This window comes from Geotrypetes seraphini, chromosome 3 (genome assembly GCF_902459505.1).
Source record: "Geotrypetes seraphini chromosome 3, aGeoSer1.1, whole genome shotgun sequence".
Classification (NCBI taxonomy): domain Eukaryota; kingdom Metazoa; phylum Chordata; class Amphibia; order Gymnophiona; family Dermophiidae; genus Geotrypetes; species Geotrypetes seraphini.
The window spans coordinates 53,411,704-53,433,791 of NC_047086.1; the positions used below are offsets into that span (position 1 = coordinate 53,411,704).

The 22,088-nt window shown below is 39.9% G+C and overlaps 1 protein-coding gene across 1 annotated transcript in view; it reads right to left on the reverse strand.

Moving 5' to 3' along the window:
• OGFRL1 (opioid growth factor receptor like 1) overlaps window positions 1-22,088 on the reverse strand; it is a 70,804-nt gene that overhangs the window by 21,850 nt on the left and 26,866 nt on the right. Inside the window, exons 4-5 of the mRNA XM_033939217.1 lie at window positions 20,035-20,113; window positions 19,870-19,936 (exon numbers count right to left, since the gene is read on the reverse strand). Of these exons, the coding sequence (XP_033795108.1) occupies window positions 19,870-19,936; window positions 20,035-20,113 (146 nt within the window). The remainder of the gene's footprint in view (window positions 1-19,869; window positions 19,937-20,034; window positions 20,114-22,088) is intronic.

The window sequence follows — 22,088 nt, forward strand, 5'->3', positions numbered from 1 at the left end:
GTTGGTAGACGGTTTTAGCTTTCGAGCCAGTAGGCAAAAGATCAGTATTGAATGATCTGCGTGATGTCCTGTTACTGGCTTTCTTTGCTGGAGTACTTAGAAGTCTCCGTCTAGGGCTCCTTTTACAAAGCCGCGCCTTAACACGCGGCATTGCCGCGTGCGCCAGCCGCTACTGCCTCCTTTTGAGCAGGCAGTAGATTTTCGGCTAGCGTGCGCTAATAGAACTCTCTCATTCCAAGCTGGCAAATGGACAGATTGCCTGACCACCCTCATCTCATCTGCCCCTTCTTACTCATCCTTCAGAAAATCTCTCAAATCTTACCTCTATGATAAATTTCTCAAACCCCTCCCCTCCAATTAACCAAACCCTACCACCTCTCCTTCCCCCGATCTCTCCTTTCCTCCCCCTCAATCCAACACTTCCTTCCTTCCTACTTACCCCTCCCCCCGGCACCCTCCCGTAACTGATACTGGTTGCACTCTCTGGCCATTCACCACTCTGTCTCCTCGCTATATATGTAACTATCTTTGCATAGTAATCCACTTAACCGCATTATATAGTCTCTTGCATCGTATTGTGCTCTACAAGTCTCTCGCACTTTATTTTCACTGTATAAATATCTCCGCTGTATATGTACAGTCTCTTGCATTGTAATCTGCATTGTATCTTCGCTGTATAAACACATATGCTGAATATGTACAGTCTCTTGCATTGTAAACCGCTCTGAACTGTTTGTGGTATTGCGGTATACAAAAATAAAGTTATTATTATTATTATTAATCCGGTGTGTGCACTAAAACGCTTAGCGCATCTTCGTAAAAGGAGCTCCTAGTGTTTGGGGAAAATTCTACTTTCTTCATAATTGCATTGTTTGTGTAACTAGGTTGTCCAGAATGTGCTCATGGTTAAAAAAAAGTATTCATCTTTTGATTTTGCCTAATTGTTGAAAGAGCAGCCTTCAGCATTTTCTTTTTTGCAGCTGCTCTTAGTATCTTTTCTTTGTACAAAATAACTACCACCATCTGTGTGCTTTTTCTCTGGTGTAAACTTTCTCATGCACCATGATGCCAAAAGCCATCCAAAAGATTGATAAATGCAGTGCCAAAAGGTATACAGATGTCTTAAGATTTTTGAGATAGGAGTTAGAAAAACTAAACTAAACTAAATCTTAGGCTTATATACTGCATCTTCTCTATAATAGTAGAGTTCGGCACGGTTTACAAGAAATTAGAAAGGAGAACAGATACAATATGGATTTGAAATAGTATGGAGAGTAGAATTTACAACTTTGAAAATAGCCAAGTTTTCAGATGTTTTCGAAATGGTTGGAAAGAGCCCAAATCACGCAGGTGAATAAGAAAATTATTCCACAGCTCAGTAATTTTGAAAAGTAGAGACTTCCCTAATTTGCCAATGTAGGTAACGCTTTTCAGCGTAGGACAGGACAATTTAAATTTTTGAGTAGATCTGGTAATGTCAGATCTTACAGAATTCCAAGAGAGGGGAATTAAAGGAGGAAGGATGCCATGCAAGATCTTAAATGTTAAGCAAGCAGATTAAAAAAAAAAATCCTATAAATTATTGGAAGCCAATGAAGTTTTTGCAGGAGCAAAACTAATACAAAATGCCAGGAATTATATAGATATTAATAATCAACGTAAGCACTTAAATTCCATCAATAACAATTTCTTGGTCAAGCTTAAATAGACCGAATTACAATAATCCAGCCTTGAAAGGATGATTGATTGAACAACGACAGCAAAGTGTTGATGATGGAAACAGGATCTCACTTTCCTCAACATATGGAGACTAATAAAAACAAAACAAATAAACAAAAATAAAGGAGAACTCCTTATGTATAGAAGAGAAGACTTTCAACCAGAGAGGTGCTCAGAACCTTGAACAAAGGTGATGAAAAACACTAACTGGGGAAGAACCCCTATAAGTGTTTCAGTGCCATAACATTGCATCTTCTCCATTGGAAGAAAGAAATCCGTGAAAAACTTGTGCAAAAACTTAACTAGTGTCAAAAATATATATATATAATATAAGCAAAGCGTATTTCTAATAATGTGCTGAAACTTAACTTGCATGGGTGGTTAGGAAGCAGGCTCTAACGCGTTTCGCCACTGGCTTCCTCAGAGAGCCTTCAAAAGCTGGAACAGAGTGAAACTTCTTCCTTCCTCGTCACCCAAGGAAGTGATGTAATTTTGGGTGACGAGGAAGGAAGAAGTTTCACTCTGTTCCAGCTTTTGAAGGCTCTCTGAGGAAGCCAATGGCGAAACACGTTAGAGCCTGCTTCCTAACCACCCATGCAAGTTAAGTTTCAGCACATTATTAGAAATACGCTTTGCTTATATTATATATATATTTTTGACACTAGTTAAGTTTTTGCACAAGTTTTTCACGGATTTCTTTCTTCCAATGGAGAAGATGCAATGATGGAGCATTGAAACACTTATAGGGGTTCTTCCCCAGTTAGTGTTTTTCATCACCTTTGTTCAAGGTTCTGAGCACCTCTCTGGTTGAAAGTCTTCTCTTCTATACATAAGGAGTTCTCCTTTATATTTGTTTATTTGTTTGGTTCTATCCTTTGGGAGCCTACTTTCTATACTATTGACCCAGTATTTTTGATTGGGACTAATAAAAACATACATTCATTTTGCTTCTGTACCATTATCAACCTGCTAGCAAACTCAGCAGCGACTGCATCCTTTGTATGGTCAGGCGAGTCAAAAAGCTATAAAAATGAGTTAAAAATGACAAATATCACTCACAAAACCCATTAATATCAATCACAGCAACACTTTCAAAGACAGACACTTGTTTTGCCAATACCAAAGAGCAGATTATAGTTAGAAAAATATTTAAGCAAATAAAACACCATTAATTCTTTTCACCATACATGCCATAAATGGCAAATAATCTACTTTAAGTGACAAACATGATGGCTGCAGCTAACAGAAAACAAAAATAAGTAGCCCATACAAATAAAAGATAAACACCCCAAACACATCCAAAAAAAGTATACAACAGGTGAAAACTAATACTGCAAATATTTAGTCATGACTATAGTAGCTTTTGAAAAGCCATCTCTATTGTGCCCACCAGGCCCAGCCAGAATATATTGCCCTTAGACAGCTTGTCCATATCTTGTATCAAAGCTTTGACTAAAGGCTCATAATTCAGCTTTATCAATTTTGCTCTGCTAAAGGATCACATAGCAACAAGAGAAAATGATGGCAGATGGTATATACAGGCAGAGTGGATTAACTACTAATATCTATTATGCTTTTCTCCCCCTCAGAGATCTGTGCTTGTCCCAAGCTTGCTTGAATTCAGATACAGCCCTCGTCTCCACCGCCCTCAACTGGTATGCTATTCCATGCATCCACTAACTTTCCAGAAGAAGGTATCTTTAGATTACTCCTAAGGAAAAAGAGGTTAACTTTCATATACTACAAAAGATAACAGAAAGAGGAAAACAGGCAAAAATATCTGGAAAAGTTGAGGCTGATAGAGTAGTCAGGAAAGCAAAAATGCAAATACAAGAAAAATAGCCAACATGGTGGGACAAGATTTTCCTCATCTCTCTGGACCCTGCCCCTGCCCCATCGGCTCTGTCTCCATCTCTGCTGTGTTCTCACAGGATCTACCCCAGGGATGTCAAACTCAGGCCTGTGGGCCAAATTTGGCCTGCAGGTTAATTAAATGTTCCCACAATTTGGCCCGCCTTTCCTTCCCTCCCTCCATCCCGGCCTCACATTAAAGCAGCCTGCAGAGGATCGCCGGTCGGCTGTAGCGATCCTAGCAGGCTGCTGTAGCCTCAGCAGCACGTTTCCCTCTGCTGCAGAGGAGGGGCAGGACTGCAGCAGAGGGAATGTGCTGCGGAGACCGACAGCAGCCTGCTAAGATCATTACAGCCGACCGGCAATCCTCTGCAGGCTGCTTTAATATGAGACCAGGAAGCCGGAACTCAGGGAGGGATGGAACGTCATGCCAAATCTCGGGCCAAAAAGAAAGATGCCAGACTTCCGGAGAAGGGAAGGGAAACGGAAGGAAAGAAGGAGGAGACCCTGGCAAGCGAGTTATCAGCAGACAACCAGAGCCTGGGACCACAACATGATTTTAATCCTGACGAGAGAACAAAAGGTAGAAAAAATAATTTTATTTTCTGTTTTGTGATTATGTCAGATTTGAAATGTGTATCCTGCCAGAGCTGGTGTTAGACAGCAGGCGTGAACTAGGACCTAAAAGAGAGGAAGTCTTTCTTTATTTTGTTTATATCACAGAGTCAGCGTGGGTTTGCAGAGACTGTACCCCTATACTTCTACTAAGGGGTCCTTTTTATTAAGGTGCGCATTTAGCACACGCTAAATCGGTTAGCATACCTTAATAAAAGGACCCCTAAGTATCTTAATAAAAAATTTGGCCCGCGATTTAGCCTATGTTTTAGATTTCGGCCCCTTATGTGATTGAGTTTGACACTCTTGGCTATCCCCATCCCCACCCTGTCTCCGCAGGCTCTGTCCTCATCTGCACATACCTCAAAAACTTATTTTATATTTAAATCTTTTTATTAAAATATAAAAAGGGGCAACTTTCTGTTCAGCTGTTTGTAAATCATAAATAGAGCCTTCCATTTTACATTACATTACATTACTGATTTCTATTTCGCCTCAACCTTGCAGTTCTGGGCGGATTACAAAAGAGACAACTGGACATTTCCAGGATAATTACAGAGAGAATTCTGGTCATTTCCAGGAGAAGTTACAAGAATAATGGAGCTGTATATTTCAAGAGCTACAAGATGCTGTACAAATAGGAAATAGTGCAGATCCAGTATATATACCGTTAGGGAAGCAGTTGACATGCTTGAGGCTAAAGAGAAGGGAACTGGTGAAGGGGGGAGGAGGGGGGAGTTGCGTTGAGGGGGGTCTGTTTGGGGTTAAGGCATCTGTATAAATTTTTTTGAATAGGTGGGTTTTGATTTCTTTGCGAAAATATTTGTAGTCGTTTGTTGTTATCAGCAGGTTGGAGATAGTGTGGTCCAGTTTCGCTGCATGCGTCGCCAGCAGACTGTCAAATATCTTCTTGCGCTGGGTGCCTTTGAGTGGGAGGTAGGTAAAAGGGGTCTTAGTTCTTCTTTGCCTAGTGGTGGCGTTTTGGTACAGGCGGTTGTTTAGGTAATTGGGGGCTATGCCATTTATTGCTTTGAATAATAGACAGTATAGTTTGAATTGAATTCATGCTTGTATTGGTAACCAGTGTGAGTCCAGGTAGGCCGCGGTGACGTGGTCAAATTTTCTCAGTGAGTAGATTAATCTGAGTGCAGTGTTTTGAATTGTCTGTAGTTGTTTTATCATTGTTGCAGGGCAAGGTAGATAGAGTATGTTGCAGTAGTCCAATAGACCTAGTACTAGGGATTGGACTACTAGCCTATATTGCTCTTTGTCGAAGAATTTTCTGATTTGTCTTAAATTGCGCATGGTTAGAAATGCTTTCTGGGTGGTCTTGTTGATTTGGGCCTGCATTGTGCAGCATCTGTCTAGTGTTACTCCTAGGAGTTTTAAGGTAGGTTGTATAGGGTTGTATAGGGTATTTTGAACTGGTTTTGGTACAACTTTCTTAAAGATTTGGTTGCCTGTGTTTTTACATCATCTGGGAAGATAATTGGATTGTCTTTCAGATATGGGTGTGGAAGAGAACAAACATTGTACAAGAGGCCACTGAAAAGTTCTTGGCCAACCACAAAGTTGGGGCAGTCTCCATCGAGGGCTGTACACTTATGGCCCGATTCGGACCCTGTTATAGCTTGGGTCCCCTGCTGCTGCTCCAATTTCATCCAGGCCTGTTTGCGCCCATGTGAATGGATCCTCCAGGCACTGCCGATCCTGAGCGATCTACTGTTGAAATGGAATGATGTCGGTTGGCACGACATTGTAGGGGCGCTCGGAGGTACAGCAAGCCACAAAAAAGGGGAATTAAACCCTTCTTGAGTTCAGTTGCCCCTCCCGTACCTCTTCAACTCCCAATTGGTCCCTGATCTGCCTGGAGCCCTCCTGCCCTATCTTCTTTCCTACCTGCCCTTCCTTCCATTCCAACCCTCCCCAGTTTCCAGTAAGCACCCTCCTCTTTGTGGCCAGCCTTTGCTGATGGCTCCGGCCGGCTCCTTGCCCACAATTTCCATGTGTTTCATGTGTAAGCGTGCATAAAACTATGGTACTTTTTAAATGGAATTTCAGTGTTTTATTACAATAAAGAGGAAAATCAGTGGAGAAATGACTCAAATTGTCTGGGTAAATATCATTTATTTTGTTGGACAGAAGCTAAGACGATGTACAAAGAAAAACATAAGCAGCGTTTTCATAAACAATTTACTGTATCTTGCTGGAGAACAGTTTTGATGCAAGAGGCAGTGTTCAGTGATGGGAAATTCCTGGGGAGGGGGGCAGATTGTGCTTTTTCTGTTTCATTTTTTGTTTTTTGCTCATAATATGCACACTGCTTTAGTCAGGCCTTGAAGGAAGATAATTTTTGCCTAGGGGAGAGTTTGCATCTGTGTCCCTCGTGGGTTCAAAATTCTGTGAAAATGAGATGGCTGGAAACAAATCTTGCATTCATGATGATTTCTGGTAACAAAAAAAAGAGCAAGAGCTCCTACAAGAATTAAATAGATAAGTGGGGTGTGGGGAGGAAACAAAGCTATAACCATATCACAAAGCTAATAAAATTTCCCTAACAAATCTTTTTTTTGTCAGGAGACCTGGCTTGCACTTCACTACATTATGTTTATATATATTTATTGAATTTTCAATATAATCAAGTATAACTTGTACAGAAAGGAAATTCAGCAAGAAAATAAATTCAGCAAGAAAACATTATAAAAATCAAGATCCAAGTTGGATGATAGGCGAAAATATAAAGAAAATTTAAATTACAAAAATATACTAGTTGACTAAGGTCAGTACACCCTTTCTTAAACTTAGCACTCATGTTCCATCTTTCTCCAAACATGAAGTTGAGAGAAAGGTTGTCAGTTGAGATGGCTCAAAGAAAACAAATTTATGTGAACGATAATTAATTACACATTTACATGAATGTCGCAAGTAAAATGTAGCTCCTAGAGCTATAACACCAGGTTTCCTTAGTAAGAATTCACGTCTCCTTCGCTGAGTCTCCTTAGCCAAATCTGGGCACTTCACTACATTAATTGTATCTTTCCTAACCCCAGAATTCCAAAAAGAATAATTAAAACCGTAACTTTTGGAGACGGGAAGTGTTGATTCTAGGCATTTCTTGGGAATGGAAGCAACTCCAGGATGAGGCTGGAATGATTTTATTATGTCTGGTTTGAGCTATCTGAATTCAATCACTTATAGTATGCAGTATAAAGAAGCCTAGAGCAAAGGCACTTGTGGCATGGGGATAAGGGGAATAAAAAGCACAGTCAGCGCTTGGAGCAATTTTAAGACACTGACCTTGGATAATTGCAGAAAAGTTTTGTGTGTCAAACTAGAAGCAGCCTGTGGGTGGCAAAAAGCTAAAAAGCTGTGGCAGAAGCTTTGGGTTTCACAAAGCTATCTTTGTGTACTCACTTTTAGTCTTTCCAGTAGTATTTGAAAAGAATGACAAGAGGGGTCAAACGTATCAGTCTGAGGACAAAATAACTCCTTGAAAATTAAACAGAATGGGGAAAAACTGCTAAATAGACACACCGAGTTTGAAATGGACCATATTGTACCAGGGGCTTCAGAAAAGATGAGCCCTCCCCCCAAATATGTCCATAGTTTTTATATTGAAAATGGAATTCTAGATTCTGTAGCACAGAAACTTACAACAAAGTTAGATGCAAGCACTAATTTTTTAAAAGGTTAAAAGAGTATGAAGAGAAACTTAAATTAAATTAAAGAGATTTGGGGACCAGTTTATAAAGAATTGATCTTTAGTATAAGACTCTGATTTTTTAATGAATTTTACACACATCCAGGGAGGGTGGGAGGGTGGAAGGGGGGTGATATGCATATTATATTATTATCTGGTAGATATAAGTGCTGATTTTTGTATCATTTATTCATATGTTCTAATAAAAAAAAAAAAAAATTAAAAAAAGAAGAGATACTTGCCACAGAGCCAAAAACTCATAGTAACAACTAGTAGTGTACCTAGTATATTTGACACCTCCCTGCTCTATATAAAAAAATATTTTTAGTAATAATCCATGAGTCACACAAGGGTGCATCTAGGAAACGGCAGCATCTTAAACGCTGCAGTGAACACTAAAACAATTAGTACACCCATTGTAAAACTAAACAAGCCAGATAATAGAGATTGATCCTGCACAGTCAAACCTAACAGAAAACCATGTCCTTTTCATACACACAAAATACAGATACACCCTCATTCAGTAAGGAATAAGTAATCTCAAACTAAAAATAGAAATATGTAGACAAAAGTTAATCTGAACCGCCAAGAAGCCAGACTCTGCATACAATGCATTGCCACAGAAACAGTCGTACATATCCCCTAATACCGTGCAAAATATAAAGACAGAAGAGGTAGATTTGAAAAGCCTGACAAATAACAATTACCACTTTACAAATGAACAAATAAAAATGGAAAATAAGAAAATATCATTTTATTGGACTAGTACATTTTTCAAATAGCTTTCAGATGCCAAAACCCCCTTCCTCAGGTCAGTACAGTATATTGTAATTATGGTGGCCTTCCCTGTCCTGACTTAAGGAAGTGGGTTTTGGTCTCTGAAACTCTGTCAAAAATATATTAAAATTAGTCTAGTCTAATAAGATCACCCTTATTTCCATTTTCTATTTTTAAGCATTTATCAATACAGCCACAATACTATATTCTAAAGCAACAAAAATAATTTTTTTTAACCTGTTGTCACTTCTGCTTTAATCATTATTCATCTTCTCTTCACTCTCTCCTTCCTCACTACATCTGCCCCCTTTCTCTTCCATCCAGTCTCTGCCCCCTTTCTCTTCCATATGGCATCTTCCCTCTTTCTATGTCCTTTCCATAAACTGTCTATCCTGTGCCCCCTTCTCTCCTTTGTCCATGATTCATTTCAGCTTCACTCTCTCTCCACCCCTCCCCTATGCTCTGGCATAGAGAATGACATGGTGACAAAATTCATCACCGTTCCCGTCCCCATGAATAACTGCGGGAAACAATCCCATGCCATTCTTTAATGTCTATCTCAGCCTCAGTGCTTCTACACCAGCATTCTTCAATGCAAGGCTTGATGGTCCGATTCTTCCCCCTCTCTTTAAAGTTGTCTGGATGTAATCAGTCAGAAGGAAAGATGCTCTAGACCTCCACTGCTAAGCTCCTGTGGCTGGTTCCCTCTGACTAATATTTTGGCTTTGGTTCCTAAGTTTTCATATTACTGTTGATTTTAGAAAAGCTGGTGAGAGACTCAGATGTGTGATCTACAATCCAAAAAGGGCCATCTAACAAACCATCTAAAATGAACCAGAATTTATGGCTGGTGCTGCAGTGGTGCTGCCCTAATGGCATGGAGAATGCCTCTTACACCCAGATTTCAGCCCAGAGCCTCAGCTTGCATCCAGCTCTCAGCCCATGACTTCTTCTGGAGTCCCATGGGAGGACGGACCACCTCTCTTCATTTTGCCATCTCAGAGCAGGCTGGCGGAGCTGCAGCGTTTGGTTCCAGCCTTTCAGGAGCAGGAAAATTGAAGTGGAGGATAGGGCTGTGGAGTCGGTAGATAAATCCTTCGACTCAGACTCCAACTCCGGTACCCAAAATAGTCTCCGACTCCTCGACTCCCGACTCTACAGTCCTGGTGGAGGAGTCGCTTTTGTGGTACTCGCCCGGGATGGCCTGGCTCGACTGGGGACATGGAATTACAAGCTGTCTGAGGCTGAGGGTGGTGAGAATGACTGGGGTTTATTTTTATTTTCTTTTTGCTTTATTTTTGTTGGGTTTAATTTTGCTATTTTTTTTCCTGTTTTAGTTTTAGGATTTTTCTCTGGGATTTTTTGATATTGAAGTTGTCCCTTTTGTTGTGCCTTTTACACACCTATAATATTGAATTTATTGTATTATATTTTCCCTCTTCCTTATCTTTATATAGATTAGATATTTGGCCATTACTTAAGTCAATTTCATTGTTTTGTAAACCGCTTAATATTTTGGGAGATTTAGCGGTATATAAGACACCACATTAAGGCCCTCTTTTTCTAAGGTGCGCTAACTGATTAGCGCACACTAAATGATAATGCATGCATGTTAGTCTATGGATGCGTTAGCATTTAACGCACGCTAATTTGATTAGCGCGTGCTAATCAGTTAGCGCATCTTAGTAAAAGAGGGGGTAAATTAAAATTAAACTTTTCTCTGCATAGGACAGCGACATCAATCACCTTTGTAGCTGTATCTAAATAAACTAATGTTATGTTATGCAAAACAAAGAAAGGAGAAGAAACTGCTAATCTTTCTCGGAAAAAGCACGAGAGAAAACACACTGCCCTTGCGCAAACAACTATAATGTGCCTTAATAAAGTTTTGTTTAAAGATTCAAGATTTTTTATCCATATGAGTACTGTATACAACAGTTTGTTTAGGTTGTCCCAGAATTATTCCCTCCTGTTTTGGTGACTTAATCATGGAATTTTCGAAAGGGGGGGGGATGTCTGAAGAATAACCAAATCATAGTTACTTGGCAGTCAGCATACAAGAAAAAGATCTAGTTGTCAGTGTAGATATGTAATGTAATGTAATGTAATTTATTTCTTATATACCGCTATATCCTTCTATATATATATCTATCTTCTACCCAGTATGTGGGCAGGAATTATTACAAAAGGGATGGGAAATAAGACCAAGACTATTATAATGCTCCATGGTGTGACTTCACCTTGAGTATTGCATTCAGTTTTGGTCGCCATATCTCAAAAAAGATATATAGCAGAATTGAAACAGAGAAATGATGGCAGATAAAGGCCAAATGGCCCATCGTCTGCCCATCTGCAGTAACCATTATCTCTTCCTCTCTCTAAGAAATCCCACCTGCCTATCCTATTCTTGAATTCAGGCACAGTCTTCGTCTCCACCACCTCCTTTATTTCAATCAACTGGGCTTTTTTTGTAAACAAAGACGTAACTAGCAGTGAAGAAATACCCCGTAGAATAGCACTTGGCCACTCTTCAGTGAAGGCTCTCAACAAAATATTCAAAGGCAAGGAAATAACACTCCAAATGACAATCAGACTTGTCCACACATTCATTTTCTTGGTGGTCAATTACGGAAACAAGACAGAAAGTTTGACTCATTTGAGCTTTGGTTTTGGAGAAGGATTTTATGCCTGCTGTGCAACACCAGGAACTAACAAATCGAACTGGAAGAGATCAAACTGGCTATATCACTGGAAGCTCAAATGATGAAGTTAAGACTGTCTTATTTTGGTCATACTGTCAGAAGAGAAAGATCATTGGAAAAGGACATCATGTTTGGAAAGATTGAAGGAACCAGAAGAGGTGGCTTGCAATCAGATGGCTGGACACATTGAAAACAACAGTGGGGATGACACTGGAGGACCTTAACAGACAAGCACAAAACCGATTTCTTTTTAAATCTGTAATTCATCAAGTTGCTAGAACTCGAGCACGAGTCGATGGCACTTAAGAAGAAAAGGTTCAAAGAAGAATGATCAAAATGATAAAGGGCATAGAACTCCTCTCATACAAGGAAAGGCTAAAAAGGTTAGATATTTTCAGCTTGGAATAGAGATGGCTGAGGAGGAAAATGATTGAAGTCTACAAAATCCTGAGTGGTATAGAACAGATAAAAGTGAATTAATTATGTATTTATTTTACTATTCAAAAATTAAAAAGACTAAGGGACACTCATTGAAGCTATGTGGTAATAACTTTTAAAAATAAGTAGTAGGAAATATTTTTTCACTCAGTGAATAGTTAAAGCTCTGGAACTTGTTGCCAGAGGATATAATAACTTAAATTTTAATTAGACCTGTGCCTAGGTCGCAAATTTCTCTTCTATGCTTATCTTTGCTCTTTTATCTTTTCTTGTTACCCACCAGATGTTTTCCCTAAATGTTTCTTCACTTTCTTTAAAGATTGTAGTTCATCCCCCTCGCCTTCTGTACCAGTTATTTATTTGTACGTATATACTATGTATTTAATTGTATAAACTGTTTTGTTCCCTATTTTTAAAATGTTATACGCATTGAATTATTTGACATTGCGTGTATAACAAACCTTAATAAACTTGAAACTTGCTAGTGTATCTGGGTTTAAAAAACGTTTGGCCAATTCCTGGAGGAAAAGTCCATAGTCTGCTATGGAGAGAGACATTAGTGGAAGCCACTTCTTGCCCTGGGATTGGTAGCATGGAATGTTGCTACTACTTGGTTTCTACCAGGTAGTTGTGACCTGGATTGGCCACTATTGGAAGAAAGATACTGGGCTAGATGAACCACTGTTTGGACCCAGTATGAGTAATGTTATGTTCTTATGTTATGTAGCGGTCAGGGAACAGAACAAGGCAGTTTGAAAGGTGGTATTCCCTCCTGTCCCCCTGCAGCTGCTTGATAATCCTGCCACTACCAACACAACTGACAACAAAAAATTATCTTGCAACTGCCCCACTTCCAAAACTACTACCCCACAACTACCCCTATATGCCATGGGCACAGCCACATGTTTAGGCAAAAACTATGAGATATGCTCAGGACTCAGATGGCTAGGATTGCCAAATGTCTGCTGGTTTTTTCAAAAGTCAGCAAAATTTTACAATAATGTTTACTTTCAAGTTTCAAGTTTATTAAAAATTTGATTAATCGCTTAATCCACATTCTAAGCGATGTACATGTTACTAAAATTACAATAAAAAGGGAATAATACACTGAATAAGACTGAACATATTATTGACAGAAAAAATACTATTGACAAAAACGAAAAAAACGAAAAACAAGACAAAACATGATACATGAGGAAAAGCGTGGGTAAAAGTTACAATATATTTTAAAGATAGAAAAACAAGTAGGGAAAATACATAAGGAAAGGAAAAGGCTGAATATTTCAGTAAAAGATTAGAGGTAAAAGAATTCTTATTAATTTGTGTAGAAATGATTAAGTAGAAAAGGCATCTTTAAAGAGAAAACTCTTCAGCTTACCTTTGAATTTTTCTATGTTTGTTTCTTCCCTTAGATAGATAGGGAGAGAATTCCAGATTTGGGGTGCTGAAACAGAAAAGATAACTTGTCGTCGAGTATTTATGAATTTAAGAGAGGGGACCGATAGCAGATGTTGTTTTGTAGATCTTAATATTCGATTAGTAGTATATGGAATCAAATATTTATGAATGAATGCTGGGGTTTTGAAAAGAAGAGTTTTATATGTAAGCAGGCATATTTTATAAGTTACACGATGTGTGACTGGTAGCCAATGGGCTTCCCTAAGAAGAGGTGTCACATGGTCGAATTTCCTTGCTTTAGTAATCAATTTTATAGATGTGTTTTGAATAATCTGAAGGCGTTTAAGTTCCTTTTGAGCAATACCATTATATAGAGAGTTACAATAGTCTATCTTAGATAAGACGAAAGAATGGATAAGAATTTTAAGAGACTTTTCACAAAGAAATTGAGAAATAGAACTTCAATGTGCTTATATCATCCTTCATGATCATGGCCAGGAGGCAGAAGGATTGGCAATGCGTCTGAACACCTTCTCCAATTTTAAAACTTTATATGTGCAGTTCTCTAGCAATCTCCCATCCCACCCCCATTCCTACTCCATGTAAGAGAGCTTGCCCTGCCTGCTTCCATTGTAGCTAGCGGCAGAGATTTTAGGTAGGATCTAGCCAATGGGAAGGCAGTGGGTGGACTGGAAGGCTGCTCTAGTTGCAGGAAGGAAGGAGTTGATCTGGAAGAGAATTTCGTATAGATGTGATAGAGGACGGAAGAGAGTGCCCTGGCATGTTTCTTTGGAAGTAGTAGTTCAAACAACTATGGTATACAGTACCTGTGTTCTCTTAGGCTTCTGCAGCTTGTGTCATGATTGTTGCAGTTGTCCCTTCCCAGAATCGGCAACCCGGGAACTGCAACAATTACAGTACAGCACTACTCCGCGAAGTCACGGTTCAGTGTTTGCGGCCTCAGTCATTTGCGGGTTTTTTTCCTCAGAAAAAAATATCCTCTGTCCGCCTCTTCCGTGACACCGCCATGTGCATCCTCCGCCCCCCCCTCACCCGATCCGCTTTGCCAGACCAGCAATCCCGGTCAGGGTTGAAGCTGCAAGCGCCACCACCTGCATAGGCACTCGCAGAAGCCGCTTCAGCTGCCACTGCAGCCCTCTCCCGCCTCTGATCCCTGCTCCTAAACCACATCCAATTATTGCGGTTTTTTGAAATTTGCGGGTGCTCCTGGAACGCAACCTCCGTGAATTTCGGGGGAGTACTGTATACGTATATTGATTGACTCTTTAATATACTGAGAAAGAAATAAGAATCTTTCAAACTACCTCTTTTTCTACTTCCCTGATGTGACATACACATACCGATGCACAGACACAAACATGTACCCCCCCACACGCAATTACATGCAGAAGTTAGAAAGAATTCTATGAACCATGCTCTGCATACTTTCTCTACTCCACTGGCTACCCTTGGAAGCAAGAATACAGTTCAAATTTCCCTGTTTCTGTTTCAAATCCATCCTTGGTTCGACCCCCTTATACTTGGTTCCCCACTTTATCTTAGACCGCCCTTCCAGACCCACACGCAAAACCCATCTGTTCAGCCACCAAACTCTAAAGGGCTGCGATTACAAAAGATTCCTAAATAGAACTCTTGCCTTCCAAGCAGGTCAACTAAACGATTGGCTGGGCAATATTATCTCGCACTCCTCATCCTACCTTGATTTCAGGAAATTATTAAAAACTAACCTATTTAACTGATTTATAACCTAAATCCCATATGCCCGTCCTCTTGTTCCCAAGATCTCTTAGCTTCCCCCCCGTTCTCTGCTCCTTACATATGACCCCTTATATTATATTGTACCTGTTCCTACTTCCCTTTAATTTTATCTTCATTTGCTGATAGTACCAATTTTCGCCGATGGTCCAGTCCTTCTCATATTATATTGTACTTGTATCCTGTCTCAACATACACTGATTGTACCATCCCTTTAATTGTATCTTCATTCGCTGATGTACCAATATTCGCTGATAGTCCAGTCCTTCTTATATTATATTGTACCTATATCCTGTCCCAAATATGCGCTGATTGTCCAGCCCTCTTAATTGTATCTTCTTTCGCTGATTGTACCAAATTTCGCTGTTTGTCCAGCCCTTCTTTATTGTAAACCGCCTTATATACGGCTTTGGCAGTATATAAGAAATAAATTATTATTATTATTACTTGTTAAGATTCTAACTTTGGTTCTCTGATGAGTATGCAAACATCAGGATATTGGAAGCAATCTCTCTGGTTATCAGACCTCACTGGTGTTAACAGGGTAAATCTAAAATCTATCACATGCTTCTTGGATGGTATTGTATCTTCAGTTATTAGAGATGGACCAGATGATGACTGCTGGAGTACCAACGCAGGTTTAACAATGGTTGCAACACTTACTTCTGTGTGGTCTCGAGACTTAGAGAAGGCCTGATCACCTGGGTTCTCACGGTGGCAGCTGTTGGAACAAAGAGCAATAGCTCTTTTATACGAGCAGGTGTCAATTTAGGAGATGGGGCAGCATCTCCAAATGGGTTAATTTTGGGCATACATTATCATGACAATAAAGAGCCTCACTCCTAAGGCGTAGAATGGGGGAGTAGGTTTTCAGTCTCTCAAGCTCACAGATTTATCGCACATGTGTGCTGTATTACTTGTATTGTGCTCAAAAGAGCTTCCTTCTGGACTCCATAACATGTATAGGCAATTTATCAACATATGCCCAATACAGTGGGAAATAATTCTGTATTTTTATGCCACATATCTTGGTATTTGAGGATTTCTCTCTGTCTACGATGATTCACAAAATAATCTCTTTGCACCAACACCTTCATCAATGCAGTTCGTGTGGGTTTTTTTTTTCTTCACTAGTATATCTGTCTTTTTTGTATCCAGCTTTTTGTTGGTTAGAATGGGAATGTTCCAAGCAATGTTCTCTCTCTTTTTTTTTTTTCTGGCCCATGTGCAGATGAAAGCATTTTGTGTGCAGTTTTTCAGCCTCTACTCAACATGTGCAGTAAAGACGATGTTCATAACAAAGAAAGACACCAAAACATTTGTTTGTGCAATTGCTAGGCATGTGTGCACGCACATGTGTATGGTTTAGAAAGAACACTGATCATAACATCTTCCTTCTCTATAATTCTCTTTGGGTGGTGGTTCCCGTGCTTTTCTGGTATAATAATATTGTAATGCTTACAAAGTTTCCAGTAGATGAGATGAAATTTTCCACCAAATTCACAGCTATCTACAAAAGGTAACCATTTTCAGCTGCTGCTTACGGAATCGACAGATGTCTGTTGTATCAATTTTTTCTGAGCTGCTTGTGAACCATACTGTCCATAGTTCACCTTCCTAGGCCGCAACTATCAATGTGGATCCGTAGGTTTTGCATCATCTCCCCCTTAACCATTCATGTGTCTAGTTATGATCAACGAATGATTTCTCAAGTAAAACTTTACATTTCCCAATGTACTTATGCATTTGTCACTTGATTTTTTCTTTGATGGTCGATCTAACTTTCTGAAGAGCTTCTTCTTTTCAAATTGTCTTTTGCTCTCTTCCCTAACTGTACTGATGGATTCTCTTATTCCTTTAATTTGTTGGAATGTTTGTCCAAGTTTAATAACAGAGATGAAATATGAAAGTGAAAGCCCAAAATACAATACTTTTTGCACATTTTAAATCTGTCAAGCAAGTCTGGATGCTTTTAATAGTAGGCAGCCTCACTTTAGAAAAGGCATAGAAGTTGGAATTGGCGTACAGGTCAGGATGTCTCAGGTTTCACTGGTATTTTAGACAGAGCTGTAGAGTCGGAGTCGAGGAGTCAGAGTCGGAGGAAATTTTGGGTACCTGGAGTCGGAGTCGGAGTTGCCAAACAATGCACCGACTCCGACTAAATTTAGATTGAAATTTAAAAAAAGCAAGTTTAAATGTCCCAATTCACAAAAAGTTATAATTAATGACTTCTCTACTGTAAGAATAAAGACCAATGCATGCAGTGCCTCACATAACCGCAAATCGAACACGTGCTTCACTATATGGCACGCAACGCACAATTCGGAGCACCAATACTTATAAATGTATTCTCCCTTGTTGTTGTTTACAACTTATTTCCAACGTTCAACAAGGTTTTCAATACCTCGTTGGTAGAAATCACCTGGTGTAGACTCGAAAAATTCATCCAACCAAGCTCTCCCACCATACGCACAACATCTTTTTACGCGGATGAAGATCTTGTTTCACGCGGAGTCGGAGTCAGAAGTACAAAAAACTGAGGAGTCGGAGTCGGGGAGTTGGAGTCAGAAATACAAAAAAACTGAGGAGTCGGAGTCAGAACATTTATCTACCGACTCCACAGCCCTGATTTTAGAATAGAATCTGCTGTTGTAGAAACTGTTCTAAGGTACGGGAGAAATGGACATAAATGTGCTGAATGTTTGGGGCATAAATATCCACTGTAGAAAACTTTCAGCGGATTGTAAAGCAGTATACAAATATGTATATGCCAGCACATTTCAGGGTATGTTGCAGAATAGTAACATAAATGTTTGTGCCAGCATACACACACACACATTTGTCTTAGCCAGTTAAAAAATATAAATATATATTTCCTAATGCTGTCAGTTTGGCTTATTTGGGGTATGTTAACCACTGGAGTATTAAGTGTGAGGGAGGCAACCTCCCATCATCTCTACAATGGAGTATTATTAAGAAGAGGAAGTGACATCACTGACCAATATGAAGGTTTAAGAGAGGTCCAAGCTACCCCTCTTAAAAAAAACAAAAAAACATTTCTCAGTCTGGAAGCAATAAATAGTTCCTCCATCTGGAAGTGAGCTGGTCTGGGTCCATGATGGCATGGAAAGAGAGATTTAATGTGAAACAAATTCTTATACTAAGCTGCTCTGCTATGCCCCGAGAAGGTAAAGCATGATGGATGCCACAAAGCCCAGAGTGTTGGACGATGATGGGGACAAAATAGCATATGGCAGGGTAAGACATCTACCCATTCTCCTAGTGGACCTGAGGTAGCTTTTATATAGCCTATAAGGGGACATAGCAGCTGTCAGAGGAGAGAGTTGCATAGGAGATCTGGGGTGCGGATTAGAGGATACTGAGATCAGAATAGAGAAGCATGAGAAAATGATGGTCCTCGGAAATATAAATACAATGATCTTTAGACACAATTTAGGGAACTGTTAGAGAAGATCAAGGATTTAGAAAAACAGATCATTCATCCACGGGCTAAGAAACCAACCCTTCTTTTGGCCAAAAGAAGGGTTGGTTTCTTAGCCCATGGATGAATGACCTGTCTACCGGCTGTGGGGGGGGAGGGGGGGGCTACCCGTTGCCGATACTCTATATCAGTATAATTTGTGTAATTAATTGAATTTATTTTCTCTCTTGATTCTAAATTGGTGGACTGAATAGTTGATTGAACTTTCTAGTATAAATGTAAAAATTTTCCTGTATCTTTTTTGGATATAGAAAAACAGAATAGACTCCTTAATATCTGCATTTGCGGTGTACCTGATACATCGGAATATGCAAACCTCATAGATATGGTATGAAAAATTGTACCAAATTTTTTGTGACATACCAATACTAACTGCAGGGCCTGTCAACATAGCAAGAGAGCTCCCCAATATTTGGTAATGCCATGGGATATAGTGGTGTGTATTCATAACTACCAATTTAAAGAGCAAGTTGTGAAAAAAAAAAAAAAAAGAATCGGGGCCAGAGTGCACTGCTTCAGATGATTCTTCAGGCTGAGGCAGAGGCATCTGTTCAGAATTCTGCTGCACAGCTTATATTCCGCCACTGTCGCTATGCTCACATTATCCCACTCCTCAAGTCACTCCATTGGCTTCCTATTCGCTTCGGTATACAGTTCAAACTCCTCTTGTTGACTTACAAGTGCATTCACTCTGCAGCTCCTCAGTATCTCTCTTCTCCTCTTCCCCTGGTAACTCCACTCAGAGTAAGTCTCTCCTTTCTGTATCCTTCTCCTCTACTGCCAACTCCAGACTCTTTCCCTTCTATCTTGCTGCCCCGTGTGCCTGCAGCAGACTGCCTAAGTCACTCCATCTCTGGCTGTATTCATATCCAGGCCAAATGTCTACTTTTTTGATGCTGCTTTTAATTCTCCAACCCACTTGTAAAGTACCTAAGTCCTATTTTGTCACTCCCTCTGTAGTTACTTACTCCAATTTACAAGCAGACTTAAAACCCACCTTTTTTATATAGCCTTCAATCCTTAACCCTACTCTGCTCACCATCCCAGTCAGCTGATTAACCGTTCCCCTTAACTGTTCCATGACATTCTGTTTGCCTGTGTTGGCTGTTTAGATTGTAAGCTCTTTAGAGCACGGACTGGTTTTTTTTGGGTGACTCTACAGCGCTGTGTACATCTGGTAGCGCTATAGAAATAATTAATAGTAGTAGCAGCAGTAATAGTAGAAAACAGTACTATGAGCTGAGAAGAGACTATTTGCTTATTTTTGGATTTTCCAGAACTTAAATAGGGCACTATCTTACTGATCGACAACAGGAGAAACCCCTTACCAAAAGAATGTCACAGAATTCTATCAGGTGTACAACAGAAATGATTTTTAAAATCCATATTACCTCGATCTCATAAGCCGTTAATTCTTTAGCGTAGAAGTTCAAGCCTTGCTCTCTAAGTGGAAAGAGCCTGTGAAAAGTAAGCAAAGTTTAATTTAGGAAGAGTGAGCTCAGTTAAATTTCCGTGCTAAAGCACTACAGCTTTAGACCAATCCTAATTTAACCTACCATTGTATGTAGGTATGGTTGTGTTCCAACCTGTCATAATCACCCTTCCATTTACTTAGGATTTCTTCAATGTAAACACCTATATAAATAGCAATATCAACAATTTAGAAATATTACACATGTATATACCTAAAAACCATATTAAACTCAAAGGTATGTTTAATATTTTAACAAGATGCTAAGGAGCATGGGTGTTAACATGTGCTAATGCCAATTTTATTTATTTACTTTAGGCATTTATATACCACCTATCAGCTTATCTAAGCGGTTTACAATCACGTACTCAAGCATTTTCCCTATCTGTCCCAGTCAGCTCACAATTTATCTAACGTACCTGGGGCAATGGGAGGATTGAATGACTTGTCCGGGGTCACAAGGAGCACTAAATTCAGCCACCTTCAAAAAAAGAACCCCAACATGCTATTTTGCTTGGGGCTGAGCGGGAATGGAGACAGAGATGGTGCAAGTGGTGTCATCACCGACATCCTAAGGGCAACCAAGCTAGCACAACCCTCACCTTTCCCAAGACTACCATTAGGTATCACAGCTGCCATTTTGAACCTGGGCCATAATGGGGCAGGAGCAAAGTGGAGATTGCTCCTGCGCTATACACTAGGCTAGACTACCAGAGATACCTTGAGGATACCAAGGAGGGATGTCACAGTTGAGGGAAGTGGCGAGGAGAAAGAGAGAAAAAATGCAGGAGGCAGAAAGTGTTGGACTCATGGAGAGAGGGAAAGATGCACAAGGAGGGCAGAAAGAAGGGAAGGATAAATGTAACAACCCAGGGGAAGGGAGAGAGGGCAGAGAGTAAAACGTTGGACTCATGAAGGGGGAGAGAATGAAGATTGGAGGAGAGTAAGCGTCTGTCTACTCTTAACTCGCTCGTCAGGGTCTCCTGACCATTTGACATGTCATCTTTCCCCACATTCACCATTCTTCTTCCATCTCTGTGTATGTTTTTCCCCCATGTTCAGCATATCCCTTCCCTGTCTCCTATATGTCCCTTTCTAGTATTTCCCCTGTGCCCATCTCCCTGCCTTAATCATCAACACTATTGTGTGTCCCCATCCCCTCCATATCTAGTGTCAATCCTCTGTGTCCCTATGCTTCTCCCCAGTCCAACATCTCTCTTCTGCATCCTTCTTCTCCTTCATGTGTAGCCATCCTCCTATATCTGGCACTGCCCCACTGACAGTGTCCATATACCATCTCCATGCAGTATTCCCCTTTGTGTCCCTGTCCCTATGCTCCCATCCATGCCCACCATTTCCCCTCTTAGTATTTGTAATAGTTCTAATGGCAATATTTTGAACTGTCTGCAATTTCTTAAGTGAAACTTGTGGGAGTCCTATATAGATAGTATTACAGTAATCTAATTTTGAGGTAACCAGCGCGTAAATAAGAGATTTGCAGCAAGAAGTGTCTATATATGAACATATTGAGCGAATCAGGCATAAGGAATAGAAACAAGATGTAACTATTGAAACTAACTGTGGATGAAATCTTAACACTGAAACTAAATAGACACCTAAGTACTTCATAGAATTCTGAAGTTGTATGGATTGAGATTGCAAAAGTGGGGATACTGTCGGAGATTGTAAAGAACTAGTAATCTATAATCCTGTAGTTTTCTGAAGATTTAGAATTAATTTATTTTGTGTGATCCATCCATCTATCATATCTAAACATGCCTGTAAAAGTTTAAATGTTTTGCTGCTTTGCGGCCTTCTCTCTTTGGGACCTTCCGTATGCCTCATTACTGATGACATCATCAGTGATGCAGCAGAGGGAATTCCCTGACAAGAGAAGGCCACAAAGAAGCCCGTTTAGAGTGCTGCCGGCCCGATGTTGCTCTGGAGGGAGGAATGTAGAGCTCACAGTCAGCGGGCCAGATTAAAAAACTAAAAACAGGCTGGATATGGCCCACGAGCCGTAGTTTGCCCATGTCTGATCTGTTTTCATTCTTTAATATGGTGGAAGAGAATTCCAAATCAACAGTGTACTTCCCTACAAAGCATGTTTGTGCATAATAGCAAGTTTGATGTCTACTA